This window comes from Podarcis melisellensis (assembly GCF_964234715.1).
Source record: "Podarcis melisellensis genome assembly, chromosome: Z".
Taxonomy (NCBI): Eukaryota; Metazoa; Chordata; class Lepidosauria; order Squamata; family Lacertidae; genus Podarcis; species Podarcis melisellensis.
The window spans coordinates 29,681,218-29,706,284 of NC_138547.1; the positions used below are offsets into that span (position 1 = coordinate 29,681,218).

The following is a 25,067-nucleotide window of genomic DNA, read 5'->3' on the forward strand; positions in this document are numbered from 1 at the left end:
ATGGCAAATGCAAACACTTTTTAGCAGATTACTGGAGTGAAAGTGACCAGGAAGATATTGATGGCTCATTAACTCTGAAGCAAGAGGCACCCATAACACTTTGCGACACCTACCACCGAACACCCTCGGTAAGTTACATGAGGCATGCACTAGGCTACTTTTGAGCCTTGGGCTGTATTTTTTTTTTTAATCCTTCTGGCTTTTGGAAGAGTGTCTACTGACATTGTGTTGGATGTGGACTAAGTTAGTTGCACATAGTTTCCATTGAAATAACCGAAACTGGTGGTGCCATGACTAAATTGCCCCATTGGTTCCAGTGGGACCCAGCCTCAAAGAACTTTGTTGGGATTCACCTACTGTAAGAGCAGATAAGTATTTCTACTGTAAGTAAAGAGAACATGACTATACCTAATAGACCAAGAGTAGTGCTAAATAATAATATATTGATAAAGAAAAAACAAAGCTCTGGCTTTGTTGACTTTTATGCAGAAATTCCCATATGCTCAGTCATGCTTAATGGACTTAGGAGCCCTACCTTTTAACCTGGTGAATGGTGAGCCGTCTGGGCCAGTAATGGAAAATGGAGTAGGGTGGATCTGCAGAACTGCCCTCCTGACATCTGCGTTGTTTAACAGATGGGGATGGAGCAGGGGTAAAGGTAAAGGTACCCCTGCCCGTACGGGCCAGTCTTGCCAGACTCTAGGGTTGTGCGCTCATCTCACTCTATAGGCCGGGAGCCAGCGCTGTCCGTAGACACCTCCGGGTCACGTGGCCAGCGTGACAAGCTGCATCTGGCGAGCCAGCGCAGCACACAGAACACTGTTTATCTTCCCGCTGGTAAGCAGTCCCTATTTATCTACTTGCACCCGGAGGTGCTTTCGAACTGCTAGGTTGGCAGGCGCTGGGACCAAACAGCGGGAGCACACCCCGCCGCGGGGATTCGAACCGCCGACCATGCGATCGGCAAGTCCTAGGCGCTGAGGTTTTACCCACAGCGCCACCCGCGTCCCCTCCGGAGCAGGGGTAGGTGGATGCAAAGTTGGAGCTGTGCGAGTGCATGCACTGTCAAGGCTGCTTTCATTGCTCCAATGCTGCCATTGAACCTGCACAGCCCCAACCTGGATACCGCCCTGCCCCATCCAGGTAAACAGTACTGATGCTGTTGCCAGGAGGGTCGTTCAACCCCACACATGGTTACCCTACTGGTCTGGTCCTTTGATCACATCAGTTGGACAAAGCAATAGAACGCTGAAGGGATGAGCATGACCCCACAGTATTATCTAGTCACATCATTACAATCATTTATATACTTTGTCTTCTCTCACTTTTCTTTCATTGTTGATCTCAAGGCAGAAGGCATGTGGTTCCCAGGGCAGGGGCGCCTCCCATCCATACCCAGATTTGCTTAGCTTCAGCAAGGCAGTGGCATCATGTGGGGTATTCCATGGAGAAAATAGGAGTGTTGGTTGGCAAGGAAAAGATAGGTGTAAAAAGAGAATTCCCTGGATATCAAGATCCAGGTTTTGATCAAGTACTCTTTGGTGAGAGAACCCCAGTAGAGATTTTAAATCATGAAGTACATAGCAAAGTACAGTGTGGAAATATGCCCTTGTGAGTTCCTTCCAAAGTTCCCCTCTTCCCCTAGCATAAAAAGAGCCCACGTTTGTGTTTTTTCCATACTTTGGTCAGAAAATACAGGCAGTAAATCTTGACTTAGTTACAGTGGTGAAAGTTCCTAAATGATTGGTATAGGAACACAGCAATGGCTTGTAAGAGCCATGTGGTCTGAGCTGCAGCAACCAGCTCAAAACCTCTTCTCACACTGATTTTCTCTGGTAGACTGAGCTACAACAATAGACTTGATTACATTACCTTCCTTCCAAGGTGAGAGAGGGAGTAACCTAGCTCAGCCTAGCATGACAGCTTATACTATGGTATTGACCCCTTCATGCATTAGACTTAAACATGTTGGTTATGTGAGGTTGAGTATCCCACAGACCCCTTCTCAGACATATATAACAATTGCATGCACAATTAATGAACTATCCAAAGACGCATCTTGACTCAAAGGTATCAGTGCTGTCAGAAGTGGCTTGGTTAGTTGGCCAATTTAACAAGTCTATCGTGCATCACCTCACACATCTATTGGTATTTCAGCCCAATGTGTTTGGTTCTCACACGAAATTTCTCACTTTGAGATAATTTCAAACAGCTTTGGCTGTCTTCCATCAGTCGGACTGGTTTCTGCCCACACAACCCAAAGTCCATAATTAGCATAGAAAAAGACTACACATTTGATATGTTAAAAATTGGTTTACTTACAAACTCTTCAATGGTCAGGTTCATGTGCTTTTTCCATACATGGGTCAGAAAACACAGGCAGTAAAACTTACTGGTAGTTATGGTGGTGAAAGTTCCTAAACTATTGGTATAGGAACACAACAATGGCTTGTAAGAGCCATGCTGTCTGGGCTGCAGCAACCAGATAATACATTTTATCCTCCTCCCATAGGACAGGTAAAAGAAATTCAGGGTTGGAGAACTGGTGGCCCTCCAGTGAGATGTGGGAGACCAACTCCCATCAAGCCACAGTTAGCATGGCTAATGGTGGGGGGAAATGGGAGTTACTACAATCCTATGCATGAATAACTAGGAGTATGTCCCATTTAACTCGGTGAGAATTACTTCAGAGTAAGCATGCATAATGTTATGCAGTTAATCAGTATTCCAACCATCTGGAGCTTTTTTAAAAAAGAAAGTTTTCTTTGATCTTTGAATAAGCTAAAAAAAATGACGTTAGGAACTGATTGAAGTTGGTTTGGAAGTTGCAGTTCACACACACAAAAGCAAATTCTGCCAATGCTAAGTTTCCTAATTATGCAAAAAGCCCCTGGTGTAAGAACAGTTCATAAAAGAAATAATGAACAGGTAGCAACTAACATGACTCTGAATTTCTCTTTTCATGCCTGGAGAGGAAACAGTTCACTGACAGCTTAGCAGAGGGCCACATTCTCTTCTGGGCAACCTTCCAGGGGCCACATGCCAGTGGTGGGTGACAGCAGAAGCATAAGTGGGCAGAGTAGCAAATGTAATGGCTGCTTTACAACCACACTCACCTCTCTCTTTCCGCCAGCCAGCCAAGCAAAAGGCATTATCAGAGCTCGAGGGCACTTTCCAGCCAAGGAAAAATACTCAAAGGGAATATGAAGCTGGGCCGCTGTGGGGTGTGGCTTGGGGATAGGGAATATGGCATGGAGGATCCTGGAAGGCCACATCTGGCACCCAAGTCTGACGCACAGGGTTGCACAGCAGCCACAGCTGCTTTTTCTCCCAGCCTCCATCTAACCCCAGAGCTTCAACTCCAGATGTTTTGGTCTGTATTGGAGTGAGAGAGCAGGAGAGAGAGCTGGAGAATGGGGAATAGGCATTTAGAAGCTTTTTAGAGGGTGCTCCATGATTTACAGAATCTCACTTATGCACATGGGGGCCCAGAACATAAGGGGGGGCTGTATGTGTCTAGAAAGTGATGGTAATGATAGTCTCTTTCATTTGCCAAATGTATCTTGACATTTTTGGAGGGAGAGGTGGGCAGGGTACGAATCTGCAAAATAAACTGTTTGAAGCCATGGCGATCATGTGGTTAATAAGTATGTTGGTGGATAGTCTACCGAATACGTACAACCTGCATTTTAGTTTCCTTTCCTTTTACCTGTGTTTTTTAAGTTCAGATAGGACTCTTTCTGTATTTTTCTTTCAGATTTTACTTCAGCGTGAATGATGTGATCCTCACACAGCCTGAACCAAAGGGAGAATGACTGAGGCAACAGCATCACATGGGTGAAGCTCAGACTGACTTTTCACCCATGTGATGCTGTTCCATCAACTGGGATGCAGGTTAAGCCCCTCCCTTACTGTTTTCCCCCAATATTTATTTTTTTATTTTTTCATTTTCTCTCTCTTTTCCTTTTCAGAACTTAGCTGAAAGAATTTGGATAATGTTCAGCAGTCCCTTAAAAAAAAAATTCTGCACTACAGGGTTCACATGTTGCTTGCCCCCTATTTTGTTGGAACATTTGTTCTTTTTTTAAAGAAAAGAACTGGAAATCCAGTTTTGACTTCTTCTGAGGAGGCTTTAAAATCTCCCCTGCAAAGCAACATTGAATTGCAACTACATTAAGCAGATCTCAAGAAAAACTTCTTAAAAACCTGTGTCGAAACAAGAATAGGGAGTGGTTGAGGATGTTTTCCAACAACTACAAAGGGAAGTGATTGCGATTTTCAAATCCGCACATCAGATCTGCTGGTTAGCATTAATGTTAGATGTTACTTTAAAATGTGCAGTTGCCACCACCATTGATGCTTCTGTGGTTGCTCCTGAGTAAGCAGTAGGATGTCACAAGATTTCCACCCATGTGGGATGCTCAGATGACACATTCAGTGGACTTTGAAGAGGGCTAAATATTCCCTGTGTTATTGCCAACCACGTTGCCACAGTAACTCATGTGGGTAGGAGAAGACTTTAGATCAGGGATAGGAAGCCTGTGGCCTCCAGGTTACAACTCATCCATCATCCCTGATCATTTCCATGTTGGTTTGGGGCTGATGGGAGTTGGAGTCCAACAATATTTGGAGGGCCACAGGTTTAGATTTCTTGCCTAGAGAGAAGCAACTCTTGAGGGCATCAACTATCACACTGGTAACAGAATGACTAAAGAGAGAAGTGTAGGTTTTATTGTACAGCACACATTGGGTTTTTCCTTTATGTTCCCAACACTGTGTCATATAACAGACTGTTTCTAATTATTTCCAGATGAATTCTTCGAGCCCATTCCCTGAGCCTAAACAAGGACGACACTTCTCCAGTGAATCAACCTATTCTCATTCTTCTGCGGAAGATTCCCGGCAGGATGCAGCAGCGAGCACACACTCATCAGGTTGCAGGCCTCCCTACAGAGAAAGGCGTTCCTGGCAGGATCTCATTGAGACCCCGTTGACCAGTTCAGGGCTCCATTTTCTGCAGACTGTCCCTCCTGACCCAGAGTACACGAGCGGACAACCTGGGTCGTCACCAGAGAGGCGGCGACAAGCAACGCTACCAGTCCAAAGACGACACAACCATGAACAGGATGGCCCTTTCCCATTGGTGGAGTGCCACAGAGGCCACAGCTCTCATGCCAGACCCCAGAAGCAACGTAGTCAAAGCCTCCCACGAAACAGAGATGTCCGAGCAAAAAGCCGCGTAAAACCCAGTGGGATAACAGAAGAGAGATCTGAAGAAAAGCTGCCTGTTAGAAGGCGAAGTAGCTTGTGTGAAGAAGGTAAGAAGGGCTCCTGGATTGGTGGTTGAGGGTACCCGGGTGAGATTGTGGATATCTACTACCTGCCAGAGCAGACAGAGCTTAGGTAGATGGGCCCCAATAGTATGCAGGAGGTTAGAGTGCTTTAACAGTCAAGCCTTCTTCCCAGGGAACTCTTTGAAGTATAGCTCTGTAAGGGGAAGAGGGGTCCCAGGATTCTGTAGACGAAGCCATGACTCTTTCATGATGCTTCTGTTAATGTACAGTTAGATGGGTGCCTAATTTTGTTCCCAAACCCCCCTCCCCCAATTCCACTGAGTTCTACAAGGGGCAGCATTGAGACTAAGGCGTTGATTGCCAGCCCCACCTCCTAGACTGGTTGTTAGGAAGGCAAGCAGGTAAGAGCTAGCTGAGGGTGGGCCAAGGTTGCTGGGGCAGGGTTCCACCTGCCCTCCACCTGCAGCCTCCGGTGCAGACTACTGTGGTTTACAGGCAGACCTAAAGCTGAATAACTGCTTCAGAAAAACAATAACTGTCCTGTTTTGGCATTAATTATTCTTGTTTTCTGTCACCGTATATTGTTATTACACGCACAAATAAAGGAAGCTGGATTTTCTTTCAGAAAACGCAGAAGAGCGACCACAGAGTGCAGATGGTCTGCATGAGTTGTACAAAGCTCTGGAGCAAGCTAGTCTGTCAGCATTTGGAGAGCAACGCCCTTCCACCAAGCAGGAATTCCGGAGGTCCTTCGTAAAGAGAAGCAACGACCCTGCTATCAACGAAAAGCTTCATCACATCCGAGCTCTCAAGAGTACTTTAAAAGTAAGCATTTTCCTTGATATGCTGCAGCTGCATACACACATAAGATTAAGCTAAGCCATGGCTTAATGTGAACATACAGGCTCCCAGGGAGGAGAACACAGTCATTTTGCTCCTCCCCAGTCATTCTGAAATTGCACAGCATGGCAGCTAACCCAAGCTTTGCTTTGCTGTGTTGTCTGAACCTGGAGTCATGTTTAAGATCTCTCCTGCACCTTATTTTTGGCTACAGTTCAGGGTTAAGGAGGAGAGAGCTTAACCAAGAGCCAGGGTTCAGAAAACACATTAAGTCAAACTTTGGCTTAGTTGCCACACTGAGAATACAGGACTGGTGGAAGGAGCAAAGGGTGACAGTGAGCTCCCTCTCTGGGAACCAGAACATTTCCAAGGTACCAGTAAGCCATAGTCCAGCTTACCAAGTGGTACAAACCAGGCCTCTGTATGTTATTGCGTCAACATGAAAGACCGGTGTAATGCTGTAAAACTTGTTGTGAATGAACAAGACAAACATTTCAGAATATTTATTGGACAGATGACCCTTTTGCATATTACTGATTTCTTGAATCCCGTCCCTCATCCAAGGACTTCGAAGTAATATATGTCAGGTTCCACCCCATCCCCATGCTATTTTCACCATGATTCTGCCAGGTGAGTTGAGTGGAGAGGGAAGGGATTGGACCAAGATCACAGAGAAAACTCCACTGGCTGAGTGTTGGTTTGAGTGGGGACTCTGAAGTTCAGCTCCCTGCATCAGATTGCCTCTGCTCTCTGCTGTGTACAGAGATATGCATGACTGTTGAAACCATTTCGAACTTCCCTAGCTGTTCAGAGTCTCAAAAGCATAATGAAGTAACCACAAAACTGGATGACTATATAAATCATGTAATACCTCATGCCTGTTAACAGAAAGCCTTCCTTTTAAAAGGATTCTTTCTTTTCACCTGGGTGTTATTTATTTCTTAAGTAAAACGTTTTTGTTGTGCCATTTTGTTTCAAGTGGGACCCTCAAGGAAGATGACAACCATCCTGAAAACATAATGTGCCACTAAAACACCATAAACAAAACAGTTGTAACCAGCAGCGATAACCAATGAATCGGTAGTTAAAAAATAAAGAACAAATTCCAAGAACCAGGGTATCACATTCTCAGAGAGCATTCTCTGACACTGGGGCAGCCAGTGTTGTTCTCTCCAGAGGTTGTTGGATTCTAATTCCGATCAACCCCAGCCAACATGGCTAGAGGCCAGAGATGCCAATGGGAGTTTCGGTGCATAAGCACCTGGAGGGCACCATGTTGGTTCGCCCTACTCTAATCATAGTGAAAGTGAAATGGAAGGAAGTAAGCATGGGGGCATTGGGATGCGGGTGGCACTGTGGGCTAAACCACAGAGCCTAGGACTTGCCAATCAGAAGGTCGGCAGTTCAAATCCCCACGATGGGGTGAGCTCCCGTTGTTCGGTCCCTGCTCCTGCCAACTTAGCAGTTCGAAAGCACGTCAAAGTGCAAGTAGATAAATAGGTACCACTCCGGTGGGAAGGTAAAGGGCGTTTCCGTGGGCTGCTCTGGTTTGCCAGAAGCGGCTTAGTCATGCTGGCCACATGACCCGGAAGCTGTACGCCGGCTCCCTCGGCCAATAAAGCGAGATGAGTGCCGCAACCCCAGAGTCGGTCACGACTGGACCTAATGGTCAGGGGTCCCTTTACCCTTTACCTTTTAAGCATGGGGGCGGGCACCATGGCTAAATGGGTGGAGCACATGCACTGCATGACAAAGACCTCAGGTTCAATTCTCAGCATTTCCATGTAAATAATGAAGTTGCAGGTGATAGGAAAGACCACTGTCTCCTGGAGACTGTAGAGAGCCTCTACTCAGTCAAAATGGACAGTACTGGGTAGACAATAGCCTAACCTGGTATTGGGTAACTCCTGTGTTGATGGGGCACAGAGTTTCCTAAACAGGTGCCACCACCGAGAAGGCTCTATATTAGGTGCTGGGAACCTTTGGCTCTTAAAAATGTTTTTAAAATGTTGCTGAACAACAACTTGCATTGGCCTCAGCAAGCATATCCAATGGTCTGGGATGATGGAAGTTGTAGTTTAGCAACATGTGGCGGGCTAACGGTTCCCCACGCCTTCTCTTTTCCCCTGTGCCCATCTGTTGCACCTGAGATGAGATAGATGTTTATTTGCATCAGTCAGTCGAGATTGCAGTTTGTGCACAAAGTACATATGAAAATGTCACCTTCATTTTAATGGCAGCCACAATTAACATATGTGGTGTTTTCCTGTCACCCACTTACGTTGGTCTGTAAAGATAATAAGGTCATATCAGAAGAGCCTTTTTCAGATATCGAAGTCCCAAACAGTAATTGTCACTTTGAACTGGGCCCAGAAACAAATTGGCAGCCAATAAAATTGGTACATATGTTCACAATTCAGGCTACTACCAGCAGTCCTTTGCATTTTTCACCAGCTGACGTTTCCAGATGCTTTTTTAAGCCAGGGTACATTACAGTAGTCTCATCTGCAACCAAAGTCCATTCAATTATGTCAAGCACTACTGTGTGTAAATAGGGATTACGAAGAAATGGGGTTCAGTTTGCAACCCTACATTTGCACTTTCCAAAACAATACTGTACGTGAAACTTGTCCATTCTTCAAAATTCTCACTTCTCTGAATCTTGCAGTGCAGTTCTCAAGCTAAGAAATGTGCACACAAATGCATATACCAGGGTAAAGTGTGCATATAAAAGCATAGAATACTGAAAGTAAGATAGAAAAAATGGCTTATTAGGGAAAACAGTTTTGTAAAAATGTGCATATTTAGCAAAATTGCATAAGAAATTTATGCAACTAAAACAAAAATGCTGATGAATTTCCAAGAGGACTGGGGGGGGCAAGGTGAGGAGTGAAATATTCATTCTGGTGAAGAAATGTGGAAAACTGAATGTAAGATTGGAAAATTAGAAATTAAGAGAAGCCGAAATCGACAAATTCACCCGATCCTAGCTGAAACTGTGACAAGCGTATAACTCCACACTTAAACAGAATGTTGTCTTTCCAACCTCTGGCAGGCAAAGGAAGGAGATCTTGCAGTGATCAATAACCTGCTCCATGAGCCCAACTTGACATCCAAGAAATTCAAAGAATGGAAAATGAAGAACTATGAATTTTTCCTGGACATTTGTGAGTACGGCGCTGTTCTGAAAACCCAAAACGGAGCCTCTGAACTTGCAGCTTCAGCCCCTCTGCTGACACACACTCATTCCTTCATTGAAACGCACGTCTGACAGGATGTAGCACTGGGAACACTTGGGGGCAGAGTGAGCTAGTGGGGGGACCATGAAAAATCCATTGTGACAAAACACTGTAACCTGTGTAAATAATGTACTCAGCTGTATTGTAAATAGATTGGATAAGAAAACTCGTGCCACAGGATGCCTATTGCATTGCATGTTAAGACATTCTTATTTTTATTTTATTTTACTTTATTTTATTGGATTTTTGTTTTGTTTTGTTTCTGTTTGTTTGTTTGTTTGCTGATTGGGTTCTGCATTAGAAAGAAGTGAAGTATTCACTGGCATAATTGAAACCCCAGTTATATTAATGAGTAGTGTACTATAGTTGAGTATGGGTTAAAGGAGCTCTCTTACCATTTTATATATGTAGATATACTGCATGTAGCCGTATCTATATATATAAAATGTAACATGAAATATTATTTTTTAAAAATACTCTGAAATGCCCATCCTCATATATTTCTTTTATTTTATTTATTTATTTATTTATCTGTCTTTTTTCCAAATTGAAATTTTAAACCCTAAGAGCATACAAAAAAAACAAAAAAAAATTAAGAAAAGTAAAAAGCATTGGCCACTCCTAGGGAATGAACATTTAAATGTTCAGCATTTCCAGTCAACCGTTGCTACTGTCTTTTGTGAGCATAGCAAAGGTTTCAAGTAGCATGGAAATGGTAAGCTTAAACCCTTTTGGTGTGCCTTAAAATGTATAGCGTCTATATCCAGGAAAATGTTACGTTCCCTTTTGCCTCTTGAGGCGTAAACTGTACATGCCGTTGAAACGCTGTGCTATTTTTATAATAACGTGCCTGTTTTTCAGAGGAAGAACGGGCATAGGCAACGCACATGTGTATGGGGGGAGTGCGTGCTCATGCACATGGTACGGAAAGGGGCCACACAAAGTGGCCCATTCAGTTCTGCTGCTACCTAAAGCAGCTTCCGGTCGCTTTTGCACCATCATGGGGTAGTCCACAAGACGCGTGCCCTCAATCTGAGAAGACGGTAGCTATTCCAGTTGTCGGCGTTTATCCACTGTGAATTTAGTGCCACAGACCTGTGAACCACAAGATTCTGATACTGTCTATTGCTGCCTCAAAACAAAGAACGAAGGGGGGGGGGAAATGTCTGAACTGAAAACCGTTATTTTCTATATGTACAGTGTCTGATGGAGTTAAGCGAATCATTCGTATTTATGACTTAAGTAATGTTTACTGGAATAAAAGAAACAAAGAGACCACTGGAAGTACTCAGGACTTATAGTGATTCACTATAGAGAGAGAGGGAGAAATCGGGGCCTCCTAGATGAACCTTGTTAGCATTCTCCCAAAGGCCTACAGAAGCCTTTTTCTGGTACTGGCATAAACTGCTAGCAGAGCAGAGATGGTCCAAGACATTTGGTACCTTACGTAGAATATCTAAATGGTGATACAGATATAATAATAAACTAAATAACTGACCAGTAACAGCACAAGCCTATATCTATCTACTCAGAAGTAAGATCCATTGATGTAAATGGACTTTATTCCCAGGTACGTACATATAGGATTGCAGGCTTTGTGCCCTTAATTGGCATCCCCAGATTTGCTTTCTCAGATGGGCCACCATGCCCTTGTCTCGGACAGATCTGGCAGTAAGCGCTGCAAGACAGTATAGAACCATAAGTAAAGGTGAGCCTCACAGCCAGGAAAAAATACCATTTGCTTTAGTTCAAAAGTTTAGAAACCATTGCAGTATACTTGTTTACATGACGACTGTTAAAAGCACTTCACCACACTCTCCACACTGTTGTAGAGTCTCCATTCATTCGGAAGGGAGCTTTCAATGGAAACCCAGTACAGCCTGCAGAAAAGAGTTGGGGAATGTATAATAACAGGGCTTGGTGGGATGCCATACCCATGTTGCTTACCTGTTGCCTTTGGCAGAGCAGGTAAATTCACAGCATGGTGTGGCACTAGCAATGCATCTCGCCATCCTAATGTCCAGATGGTGTGTATGTGCACAGATATGACCAATAATGTGTAACCCCTCCCCATAAACATTACATTCTAAAGAGTACCTCTGCTGGGCATATTCACTTAATACTCTACATGCATATATCCCATATAGACCTGGGGTGAAGAACCCGTTGCCCTCTAAATGTTGTCAGGCTGCAACTCCCATCATCCCTGGCCATTGGTCATGCTGGCTCGGGTTGATGGGAGCTGGAGCCCAACAATATATTGAGAGCTGTGAGTTCTCCATTCTTTATTGCACCAAATGTGTGGACACCAATTGTAGGGGTATGGAATGCAGGCATGATCCCTATTATGCACCGATTAAGGCCAGTTTACTGAATTCCGCACAGAGCATTTGATCGGCAGCATTGCATTGGATGACTTAAGCCTAAGGAAAAGAATGGGATTCCTATTTTAAAAAATGAAGTTCACTGTTGACAATAATACATGTAATTTATGATGAATTATCCGTGAAAAATAGGTGTTTTTCAGGTGTCGTTGAACTACAGATCCCATCATCCCTGACCACTGGCCATACTGGCCATACTGGCTGGGACTGATGGGGATCCAGCGTCCAGCAATATCTGGAGGCAACAGTTTCAATGGCTATCCTTAATGCAAACATTCTTTCCAGTAAGGAATGGCTGCTTTTAAACAGATACACAAGACATATTGATATTCTTTCAAAACCCTTCTTTGGAAACCTAACCCTTTAATACTAAACACATTTACTTAGCACTGCCAGTTCACACATGCACATAGAAGCAGTAGATTTCTTGGCACATGCAGCTGAATGTGTGAAATAGACTCCCTTGCAGAGCATAGTGCCAGAAAAGGTGGGAGGTTATGTGAATAAACTTTGATCAGGATGGGTTGACAAAAGAATCAGTATCATGTCTGAGGATGGCCTCAGCATTGTGCTTCTTGGGGGGGGGGGGGCTGCCTGTGTTTGTGCCTCAGCATATATGTTGCCAGGCTTACCTGGTGATGAGCAGTAACGGTGATGGTGGACGAATGAGTTGTGGTGCCTTGGAGGAATCCAATAGTGTAGAAGCCACCCTTAGAGTTTCTCACAATACCCCATTGCAGCACATTATCAGAGAGTGTTTGAAAGCACAGCAGGAAATTTAAACAGTAACTCAAAGCCATTTAGTGGGCTGTCTTGTTAGAGGGGACGCAGGTGGCGCTGTGGGTTAAAGCCTCAGCGCCTAGGACTTGCCGATCGAAAGGTCGGCGGTTCGAATCCCTGCTGCGGGGTGCGCTCCCGCTGCTCGGTCCCAGCGCCTGCCAACCTAGCAGTTCGAAAGCACCTCCGGGTGCAAGTAGATAAATAGGGACCGCTTACCAGCGGGAAGGTAAACGGCGTTTCCGTGTGCGGCTCTGGCTCGCCAGAGCAGCGATGTCACGCTGGCCACGTGACCCGGAAGTGTCTCCGGACAGCGCTGGCCCCTGGCCTCTTGAGTGAGATGGGCGCACAACCCCAGAGTCTGTCAAGACTGGCCCGTACGGGCAGGGGTACCTTTACCTTTACCTTTACCTTGTTAGAGCACCAGGAAAAGGGAGCCCAGGCCTAGTGTCGGCAGTGGGCACTGCTGAGTCTCTAGCAGTTGCCTGAGGATGCCAGTGCCTGATGCTACAAATGAAGCAGAATGAGGAGATGACTAGCAGACCATAGCAAACTCTACTTGCTATGCAGTTTGTATTTGCAGGAAGGTTTTGGCTGAAGGGGGTTAAATATGCTGGTTGATCCTCCATGTGTAGCCTGAAGTAGCATAGTCCAGTCTCCTTCCTCAGAATGACACCATCTTCTGTGAGATACACATATGCATAGACCACCCCCTAGTACAATGGCACATGGCTGAGGTCTCCACTCTCTTTTTCTTTGCTTTCTTTTTGCTATATTCTGTCTTCATTTACTCTGTAGCATGCTCCATTAATATGAATGACAGAAGGGTGTTTTAAAAATATGCTTTAAAAAGGGTATACTTGGAGGAACCATAGAGCTGGAAGGGATCCCTCGGGTAATCTAAGTCCAACCTCCTACAATGCAGGAATCTCAACACATGGTCCCCCATCAAATTTGAAGCCGTAACAGACCCTGCTTAGCTTTACAAATGGGCTTGCAGTTTTATTGCTAGGAAGCTACTCCTTGTCCTACAATACGCTATTGCCAATTCAAAATTGATTTAACCAGATGTAGCTTGTGAACCTGAAAGCTGTGCCCTGTATGGGGCCTTTTAGTGCTCAAGTGTGAGCACTTACCTGCCTATGCACTAGAAAGAAAATTCACCTGCTTATTACTCCATGCTTGCTGGGGCCAAACTTGCTAGCATTTTGGCATTTAGCAGATGTGGATTTTTTAAAAGTGTAAATAGCTGCCACTAGAAGGGGAATTTTATCCTTTTCACTCCCTGCCATAATCCTGACACACACAAACCCCAGTGTTGCTATTTGCACATGGAGGAAGGTTGGCATTAAGGGGATCTTTCATTCTAATGCAAACAGCAGGTGGGGGAGCGGATTTTCATCAGGTTTCAAGTGGGTTGGTGGCTAACATTGTTGCCTGCCATGGTACCAATCTTAATTGCTTGATCTATCCCACAAACACCTATTGCCAAGTCGAGCAATCAGAAATTTAATCATACTTCCCTGAATGTCAAGAATAGGAACAGTGATTTACTAGGCCCCGGCCCCTGAAATCAGGGACAAGTTGGAAGAAAGTAATGCCATCAGATGGGAAAAGCCACTTTGAGAACTAAACTGGTATAATAGGAAGGAAGGAAAAGAAGGTTATAGAATCATAACTGAACTCAGCTAGAAGGCTGCCCAACCAAGTGAGGTCATGAGATAACAGAAATCCCAAGCCAACATGTTGGGGTTTTGTTTTTTTTGTTTTTTTATGAGGTGGAGATACCCCTTCGCCCAACTCTGCTTGGTTCTGCTGGCACCCACCAATGTGTGAGCCTCAAGGAACATCCCAATGTGCCTGCCCAAATGCTGATAGAGAAGGCGTTACTGCTGCTTGTAGCCATTGGAAATAGGGCACTTCTGGACTAGCACAATGTTCACTAGATCCTGAACCATTCCCACGGCTGTCACATGATGGCAACAGCTCTGATTGAGGCCTCTTTGCTGTGCTAGCCTGGAAGCTAGTGTAACAAAGGGTCAGTTTTCCTCTCCTCCCCTGGTGCAAATGGTGAAACTATGGCTGCAGCCGTAGCTCTGCCACTCCACCAAGCCCTGCCACTGCTAGCTATAAGCTGCATATTGCATCCTCTGGGTGAAATTCTGTTTTTCATGGACAGAAAATAGATTGGCATCTACTGGTAAATCTCTGGGAGATTTGTAGTAGATCTGCAAGGGTTTACCAACTACTCAACAATGGCAACAGAAAAAGACTTGCACGCACATATGCACAATCTGCATATTAGTTAGAATATCTGCTTTGTAGTAACTCAGATGTAACTTGTGTTATCGAAATGTGTGGTTCATGCACTGCAGTAATCACTGACCCCAACCTGAGCATGTGGCTCCAGCTGGTGCACCTTAAGGTTCTATTAAAAGCACTAAGAAGGTCCTGTAAACCTGAGGTCTACCTACACCTGCTGTACAGTACACAGTTGCTTCCCATCTTGGGTTTCTAGGTGGCCTATGGGGAATTCCTCAATGAGAAGATCAATCATAGAGGGTTTCCTTCAAAGGCAGCTTGTCCATTGTTAATGTCCCTTTTCAGAGTTCCCCAGGAAGTGGGCTTGGTTGGTTAAACCACACTGAGTTTGGTTAAACCACACTGAGAATGGTAGCTCTGTGAGGGCCAATGACTCCCAGCACCCTTAACAAACTACAGCTCCCAGAAAGAAGCCCTGATGGTTTAAAGTGGTATAAAGGGGCTTTAAATATGTGGTGTGAATGTGCCCTTAAGCTGCAGCACCTTTCCTAAACCTTGCTGTCTCTTTCGTTTCCTCACCAACACCTTACAACTGCTCTGCACCTGCCTAGCAGGGTTCCAACTCAACCAGTGATAGCTGGAATCGCAGTTTTCCTGCTCTGCCCATTTGTGGCATTGAAGCAGTAGTCCAAGCTTGTCACTCTCTAGGGCAGAGGTGAGAAATCTTGCTCTGCCCAAGGGCCACATTCCTTCCGGGCACCTTTCCAGGAGCCACATGTCAGTGATGGGTGGAGCCAGGTGAAAAAGTAAGGAAAGAAACATATATGCATTTTACCTTTGTATACTAATTTCTACACACATTTCCTCATATGTTCTATCCAGGCAAGGTAGAGGCATTATCAGAGTTCTAGGACATTGCAGCCAGGCCAAAACACTCATGGTGTGACCCCTGAGTGTGAGATTCACCACTTCTGCTCTAGGGTTTCAGCATCCTATTCCCATAAACAAATACCTTGAAAAAAACACAAGATAGATTGTTTGAAACATCGAACACACAGTGGCACTCTCTCTTTGGGAATAGTCTTCGGCATGCCCAGACAGAGACACCCCCTTGCCATTAGGGAAGGAAGGAATGTTACCCCAAATGAGCTTATCAGCACACAAATGTCTAAATCCATCCGTTATTGTCTTTATCCAGGCTTGCTGCCAGTACTATTTTTAACCAAAGAATATACCTCACTTTCTTGGCAGTGGCTCTGCTTTCCTGGGGCTCCATGAAGTGGAGCAAGGCTTTTTGTAGGTCGACAGCAGACATCTCTTTATTTTCTCCAGGGGGTCTGAGCTCAGCGAACTTGTCATTAGAGAGCTTGTTTTGTTGCTTTGATGGCAATATTTGCATTTGCCTCCTTGTGCTGCAGGTATCTGTGTGTGTGTGTGTGTGTGTGTGTGTGTGTGTCTGTGTGTTTAAGATTGGGAATTGTGCAAGGCCCAGATAACAAAGGGGCCACAGTAGGAACATAGGAAGCTGCCTTATATTTGAGTCAGGTCTATTAGTCCATCCAGCTCAGTATTGTCCACACTGACTGGCAGCAGTTCTCCATGGTCTCATCTCTCATCTCTCCCAATGTCAGAAATTGAACCTGGGACCTTCTGCATGCAAAGCAGATGCCATTACCACTGAACCATAGCATTCCTCCCTTTGAATGTTTTGGGCTTTACAAAGACCACTGGTTGTTTTCACCAGGCTTACATTTCAAGCTAAAGCTGTTCCAGAGCTAGTAAGTGCAGTGTCAAATCTCATACATTTGCCTTTAAATCTCTTGTATTTATTCCCCCTCCCCATCACTAGTTGCACACATATCTTCAAGGCTGCCATCAGAACCCAAAATCCTCGGGCAGCTGCTGGGCCACCCAGTAGGGCACACCACAGATGCTTGCCCAGAAGCCACCCACCCCCAGTCTGGTGCTATTTTAATTTCACTACAATGCCCCACGACTAAGTATAATTCTGGGGCATTGTGAGAAATTTAAATAGCAGCCACTCAGTACTGCTCAGAGCCCTGCTCCTACAATGCTGCCAGCTAACCCACCAGGGCTCAGTGAGAGCATTTTGCTCAGGGCCCCTTCAAACTGGTACTATACCATCCATGGATGCACTTCCTTTCCCAAATTTACAGGATAACCAGCAATGACCTACCTGATGGTGAGAGGCAGAGTAATCTTAATTAGAACTAGAATGGCAGGAGGAAGCTAGGACCCAAAGGAGGCTGCATTTTATATTTACCTCACATATGGCAGGAAGCAATAAGGCAACAAATATTAATCCCACTTGCAGTTGCCCAGGGGAATAGAGAGTGTTCTAGTTGCAAGCTCTGCGGTGCTGGAGCTGGCAGCTATGATAGCCTGCAGTAAAACATCATCCATCCCCTTCAGCAGTAGCTATTGCACACTAGATTTGTTGAACAGATTAGGCTGAAGATGGCCCTGTAACCCTAATAAACCTAAATTATGCTGAATCTAGACATCCATCTGTCACCCATGCTTTTTCTTCTGTGCATGTTATCCTGTGCTGCATACATTGGCATGTATCAATACACGCACATGCATCAATACATCTTGTTGGGCACCAGGAGCACACTACTAGAAAGCAGCCTTATCAATACTCGCTGACATCAAGTTATCAGTAGCCCATATTGAACCCAATATATGGGCATGTCACTTCCCCCCCTCTTCTCTTCAACATGGACGCAAGCAGGTGAACAGAAGCTTAGTGTTTACAGTAGTTTACTGTTATGTCTGAGCTCTGAGATAAACTGTGGTTAGTCTTAACTATTATTTACTAAAACAAGTCAACTTCAAGCTGACTTCTTTCAGTAAGAGCAAGAGTTCAAATATAACTATAAATAACTATTAATTGAAAGTCAAAGTCAAAGCTTCCCAACCCCTCTTGGTTGGAAGGCTGGGGATAAGCCACGGTTTTCCAGTTCGGATGGACCAGGCAAGTGATTTAATAACCTACAAGAGAAACACCATGTAGTGGGGGGGGGGGTAAACAAAGGTACAACACTTGCTGTCGGCCTACAAAAAACATGGTTTGATGTTTTTATGAAACTGGCTTTAGAATCCAGTTCCTTAACAAATATATTTCCCAAAGATGCTGACTTCCTGGGTTTACTGGCTTTTGTTCTAGGGAAAATGCCCAGCTTTCAGAGCAATGTACGGAAGCTTAAAACTGCAGAAGGTAGTGCCGGTATTTGCAAAACTGAAGGTAGTCAGTTTTGGTGAATCCCAAGGATGAAGGTTGGATGACTTTATCCCTTACACTGGGGTCTCTCAAAGCCTTCTTCTGAATCTTTCAAAATTCTACAAGAACCACTTAACAATTTCATTGTCAGTCCTCCTAACAAATCATGGTCATTAAACCTATCCTTTTATAGGTCTAATTGCCAGATTTGGATGTATCTGATTTCTTTGATTTAGTACATTTCTAGACATCCTGCCTACCTTAGCAAGTTCTCTTCCTTTTAACAGCCTTTATTTAACAAATATGAAAATAAAATACTTCAGTTTCAAGATGGGGGTTCATTTCTATAGGATATATTGTATACACACTTAAATCTAAATTTAATTTCCCTGAAATAAAATGAATGGCATTTAAAAGAAAGAAAATAAACCATGGGGTGTTGTTATTTTTAAAGAAATGTTATTTTGTTGAAATAAGTGGATCACACTTTTGAAAGGATGTAAAAGATCATAAGTTTACTTCTTAAAGAGACCATGAGTTGTATCCAATTACATTTAGTGCACTAGCTACACAGTTCTGTCTATGACTTCCGAGAATTAAGCCCCACTGAGCTCAGTGAGGCATATTTCTAGGTATGTGTTTATAGGATTGCAGCCTTATTTACACTTGCTGTACTTAATTCCCATTGAAAGGGACAAATTTCTCATGACTTACGTCCCATTGATTTTGATGGAAACTAAGTGCAGCTAATGGGCAGAACAATCTAGTCCCCTCCCCATTATGCCAAGCTGGGCAGAGGTGGTTGGACTGAGCAGAGATGTCCTTCTGTCCAGCTCTCCTGATTAATCTGGCCTCCCGCAAGCTGCCAAACATGCAGGCAGGAGGGGGAATCACTGGCAGGATCACCCCGCTCCTTGGTCAGCAGCCAGCAGGAAGCCACTGAATGGGAGTTCCAAGGGTGGGACTCAGCCAGTTGGCTCCCAAACCGATTTCATTGCCTTCATGTGACAGGATGGGGCCTGATTGCTCTTCTGCCACGTCTGCCGTGCAGTGGTGGGCCTGCCACTCCATACAGCCCCACTGGTGGGGGAGGTTTGGAATGCAGCCTTAGTCTGGATGCAACAGCATGCTATTTAATATTCATCAGACACACACTGCTAGGCCCTGCTGTGCTCTACTGCATAGCTTATATCAAAGGGTCTTACACTGGAGGACTTCCTGATAGATATCACTTTAGTTCAGGCAAACGTGAAATCAAAAATAACTATTTTTTTAAACTGAAAAATGCACTCACTTTGCATGAAGTTAAGTAACTAAAGCACTATGTTGTGTGCAATAATGCCACTACCTATGTAGTATGTGGCGTACTAGTTGATGGTAAAGATTTATATTGAAAAGATTAGGTAGAGTGCTTTGTTGCTTTGCTGGAAGCAACCAAGGAACTCTGCCCCTCAAATTAGTGGATTATTACATATACTGAAGCAAAGAAACCTGAAGTGTTTCAGTTAGGGTCTCAGTTATAAATCACTCTGCAGCTGATTTCAAATCAGTTTGAGTGCCCTGGCTTTCTCCAAAGAATCCTGTAAACTACACTTTTGTAAGGAGTGTCCTTTCTTTAACCGTTGTGGATGCGCCTGCAGAACTATAATGGTTTGTGCTCTTTGGAAGGGAGCCATACCACTTGAGCTGGTTTGAAACTGATTTAAATTTGTCCTGCAGATGTGACTTGAAAGGAGCTGGGAAACTGGGGCAGGAGAGACCCATCTGCACTCGTATGAAGAATCTTTATAATATGTGACACTGAAACTGTACTACAACAAAAATATCGTTGTCAACACCATTAATTTGCTGGGCCATAGGTGACTCTTGCCTAATTTACTAAGTAGATAACAAGACTTGTACAAATAGAGAGCCTTTAAAAAAAAAAGAAAAATGCTTACATGTAGAAAATGTATGACACCCTTGTACTATGGCTTGCACTTTACCTGCATATAAACTGTGAAGTAGGCTGTAGTAATTTATTATTATTTTGTATATTCAGGGGTTGAAGTAGCAAAGCACTAGTACTACATGGCTGGTTTTCAAGCTGTAGTGTTAAAAGAAATCTCAGACTAGAGACGGACATGAGGGTTTTGAAGAAAGTTGAAGGTGGAAAGAGACAGGAATCTTGGGCCAAATAGGACCCAATCTTCCCTTGGCTGAAAAAAAAGGCTTTGCAAGCATGGATGAGATAATTACTCTTGCCAGGTTGCTATATACAGTGGTACCTTGGTTTGCAACCGCTTTGGATTACAACCATGTCAAACCTGGAAGTACGTGTCCCTTTTTTTATTACAACCCATTTTTTTTTTTGGATTACAACCCATTTTTTTGGATTACAACCCATTTTGGGGGGGAGGCCCCACTGGTGAAAGCGCGTCTTGGGTTACAACCTGTTTTGGTTTACAACCGGACCTCCGGAAAGGATAATGGTTGTAAACCAAGGTACCACTGTAGAAGCAATTGATAAACCACTTAAAGGATTGCAAACACCAATGTGGATCAAGACTACACAATCAATAGCCAGATTCTGACAATCCTTTAAACTAGGGTGGCCAGCATGTGCCCTCTAGATGCTTTTGGACTACAGTTGCCACCTTCCCTGATCATTGGACGTGCTGGCTGGGACTGCTGGAAGTTGTAGTTTGATTACTTTTGGGAGGTGAGGGTACAATGTTGGCTACGTCTGCTCTAAACTATTTCCTTACAGGACTCCTCTTCAGAACTACTTTCTTGCTTTCTCTATGAATCAAGCTACAGTTTGCTGCTGTGATACCCAGATTGATAAATGGTAGTTTAACAGCAGCAGGAGTGGGGAATTTGTTGGACTCCCAACTCCCATAAACATGGTCAATAGTCAGAGGTAATGGGAGGAATCAGATTGTTAAAACCTCACCTTGCTACTTTGGATGTTGCTGTAAACCCGGCATAGGCAAACTCTGGCCTGCCAGATGTTTGGGACTACAATTCCCATCATCCCTAGCTAACAGGACCAGTGGTTAGGGATGATGGGAGTTGTAGTCCCAAACAGCTGGAGGGCCAGAGTTTGCCTATGCCTGCCTGTGGTTTGGTTCAAACAGGAGATAAGAAATCATGACCGGCAAGAGACAGGAAAAACAAATAGGAAGGAGCACACACATACTACACTTGCTCACAATCCTCCAAACCATGTTTTCCAGGGGCTTTGGAATGATGCTGTTTAGTATAAACACCAAGCTTTTCAAACCACCTTCAACTCTCTGTAAAACCACTCTCCTGCCAAAAAGAGGTCAAATAAGTGTATTTTGAAAAATCTGCTAAGTTAAAAGTCAGCATCTGTGACTGACTATGCTATGGGGTCTCTCCATGGTCTTTCTTTTGTAAATATGAACATTCTTAACTATTTCTGTAGCAATAGGAGGTTATATACCAAACTTTCACTTGGACTGTTTTCAAACAACAAAAAATCTCTAGCGCCTTGTATTCTTTAAAAAAAAAAATCATGGAGAACCAGTCTTAGGAGCATTTTTGTTTACACAATAATATGTATATATAAGGAAATATATATATATATATATATTAGAGGCAGAACTGTTATTTATCATACTTTATGTTGTGCTTGATTATTTCTAAGAGTCTGTCATCTAGAAATATTTTCTGTGATAGAGAAAGAAAAATGTTATATTGCGGGAACCCTCCTGCATAGGAGCTTGAAAAGTGAAAGCTTTAAGCAACTGTACATCTATATTGTAGCTATTATTTTTAACTCCAACCTATTGTAATTTTCCTAATTTAGCCATGAAAGAAAACCAAAATGTGATGTTAAATCATTAACCAGGGAAGATCCCATTCATATGTTTTGCCTTGTTGTTTGAAAACTTCAGAACATATCCTTCATCTTTACTTGTGATGAGGGAGGTCTCTTTCATGGGCTGCCTCTACTTTCATCCCTTAGCAGTCAAGAGCCTTCATTTTCATGGATGCACATGGAAAATGGACTTACAGTGCAATCCTATACATTTCTCCTCAAATGTAAGTCCCATTGATTTCATTGGGGCTTATTCCCAGGTAAGTGGGTACAGGATTGCAGCCTCAGATAGGTAAAACTAAATTTCAACCCCTGGATAATACAGGTTTCTTTATGTGTCTGTATGTGTGTTTTCAGTTTCACCAAAGTCTTTTTAATTTTATACTTGTCTTATGTTGGAAAGTGATCCACTGGTTTATATAGGCTATGAATGTTTGTTTTCCTTTGTTTTCCTTTTTTAGAATTAATGTACCTGGCTGCAATTTTTTTTTCTACCACAGATTAACTTGTTAACTTTTTGCGTGTCTACAATGAAACTTTATGAATGGAAAAATTTCACTGTGTGTTGCTCACTGGGCATATACCTCATGGTACATTGCACAGACTTGTAAGTTGTAAGTTGCACTGCAACATTATAAAAGGAACATATTGCTCTTTTTTCAAAGATATTAACTTATTAAAAAAACTATATAGACTGTACATTATTGAAAAAGGACATTTATTCTTCCTAAATTCAAAAGTAGCTTTTGTTTTGGGAAAAAGTTGTAAAACTTCAGTTGTAAATTTGGACTTCAATAAACTGAATTCTCTGATGTTTGAGGGCTCTTTCTTTTCTTAATATTTTGTATCCTTAAAAAGGGAAAACTGGTGTATGCTTCAGCCAGGCAAGAAAACACATAATGAACTGCTACATGAATCTTGTGGGAGGTTTATCATTTTAATTTGTCTCAGCAATGCCTTTTAATTTTTGTTTTAATACCTGGATGCATATTTAAAACTATAGTGAATTATAGCTCCAACTACAGAGTTTGCAAAACAAACAACAAGAAGCCTTGTGGCACCTTGCCATCTTCTGGAATGCTGTAATGCTCTCCCAACCAAACAAACCACTAATGGAAGAACCCTATATAACACCAAGGACTTGGGAGTCACATTTTAGAGAACTTTACAAGGACAAAGCAGTGGGGAGAGGCCAAATCCCTGAAAGTATTCTGGACCTCCCAAAATGGGCTCCTGTAACAACGTCAGAGATTCTGGTAGCCCAACTGAAACAGGGGAAAGCCCCAGGTGCAGATTTAATACCCGCAGAGGCTATTACAAATAATTTGTTTTTTTGGGCCCCGATTTTAGCCCCACTTTTCACCAGCTTAGACACTTATGGATATATTCCTGAATACTGTACGCAAGACTGACTACAACAAGAAAACATCCTTGCAGATGAGCAAGTGGGATTTCGAGAAGGCCGTTCGACCATCGACCAATGTTTGGTTCTTCACCATCTAATAGAGAAGTACTCATTTAGTAATATTGCTTCTCTTTATGTGGCCTTCATTAACTTCAGAGCAGCCTTTGACTCTATTTCCAGAACAAAGTTATGGGAAAAACTGGAGACCTCCACAATAGATAGACGCTATACCTAAAACGCATGTTACATGATGGGACTTCAATAAAGGTGGGTTGTACCTCCCAGGGCCACTTATCTAATGCAATAGAAACCGATAAATGAGTCAAACAAGGATGCATACTGGCCCCATCTTTGTTCAATTATTATACAAATGATATGATCCCTTATCTCCGCAATATTAATTTCCATCTTCCAAAACTTGCAGGAAATCATATTTCAGTGCTGCCATATGCAGATGCTGCTGCAATCCTTTCTAGAACACCAATAGACCAATAGAATACCAAAAGAGCCATGAAAACACTCACTGCATGTTGCAAAGAGAGCCAATTGAACCTCAATTATCAGAAAACCAAAATCATGGTCTTTGCCAAAAGGCCTAAATTCCGTGTATGGTACATTGACGGTCATAGGATCAAGCAGGTCACCTGCTTTAAATACCTGGGTATAGCCCTTCACTCATTGGGAAGTAGAAAAATCCATGGCTTCTACATTGCAGGGAATGCTCAGAGAAGCGCTAACACTATTCTTAGGTACCTTAGGTCCAAAGGTGGACACTATGTACCGGCAGCCCTCAAATTGTTTGAAGCCAAATCGATTGCACAACTGTTATATGGTGCCCAATTAGGCCCCTTTGCCAACTGCACTCCATTAGAATTGGTGCAATCCAAATTTTTAAGATCTGTCCTACAAGTACCTAAATATAGCTCCAACGCTACAATACGCCTCAAAACTGGATTCATAAGAATTGAGGCCAGAGTGTGGCTCGCCACTCTTAATCACTGGCTGAGACTAGCTTCCCTTCCAAGTGGCCTTGCTTCCCTGACTATTAAAGACAATTTCCAATTGTTATGGAAACGAGCAGTGGATAATATAATAACAACTCTAGGATTCAATCCACAGATCTTACTTAACATGGGGCACGACAAGCAAAAAACATTATTAAACAGTGTGTGGTAGACATAGAATGACAGGTAGACCTAGCCAGGTCCCCCCAAATTTTAATTAACAAAACTAGAAAATAATCAACTTCCCAAATGCCATACATAGCTAACCTTAAAATACCAAAACCATGAAGGGATTTCACTTTGGCCTGTTGTCAGGCCCTCCTTTCAGCAGTTCACGAAGGCCGTTATAGGAAGATACCATATGAGGAGAGAAAATGCCCATGTGGCTCTGGGCAGCAGGAAACAATGGAGCATGCCCTTCTTCATTGCCAGTAGTCATATGTCTGGTTGCGAACATAATCCGTGCAGGAGGCATGTTCGCAACCCGCAGCATTCGCAGCCTGAAGCGCCGCGTCTGCGCACGTACATGATGCAATTCGGCGCTTCTGCGCATGCGCAAGCACCGAAACCCAGAAGTAACCCGTTCCGGTACTTCCTGGTTTGGCACGGTCCATAACCTGAAAACGCGCAACCCGCAGCATTCGTAACCCAAGGTATGACTGTATTACATAGACATTTGAGCTAGGTTTATCCAGCCCATCCTATATAAGTTCCCTGGGCATTCAGAACAACACTACATCTCCCTATTACTACAGGACAAAAGCCCAGAAGTCACATATTTAGTCTCCAGAT

General features: G+C 43.5%; 1 protein-coding gene and 1 long non-coding RNA gene across 4 annotated transcripts in view; one reads left to right on the top strand and one right to left on the bottom strand.

Moving 5' to 3' along the window:
• The window catches only part of LOC309361962 (connector enhancer of kinase suppressor of ras 2-like), a 318,598-nt gene extending 307,941 nt beyond the window's left edge, over positions 1-10,657 (top strand). For 2 of the 3 annotated variants that reach the window (XM_081897332.1, XM_081897330.1), the window contains exons 21-24: positions 25-128; positions 4,811-5,318; positions 5,920-6,119; positions 9,190-10,657. In XM_081897332.1, coding sequence (XP_081753458.1) covers positions 25-128; positions 4,811-5,318; positions 5,920-6,119; positions 9,190-9,405 — 1,028 coding nt within the window. In that variant the 3' untranslated portion in view covers positions 9,406-10,657. The remainder of the gene's footprint in view (positions 1-24; positions 129-4,810; positions 5,319-5,919; positions 6,120-9,189) is intronic. The other variant, XM_081897331.1, reaches the window with a different exon arrangement.
• A 123-nt stretch (positions 10,658-10,780) lies between these two features.
• LOC309362072 lies at positions 10,781-23,214 on the bottom strand. The gene is made up of 3 exons (XR_014164771.1): positions 22,965-23,214; positions 12,946-22,917; positions 10,781-12,569 (listed from the first exon to the last, which is right to left on the bottom strand). It is a non-coding gene; the product is annotated as an uncharacterized lncRNA (long non-coding RNA).
• Between the last annotated feature and the right edge of the window lie 1,853 nt (positions 23,215-25,067).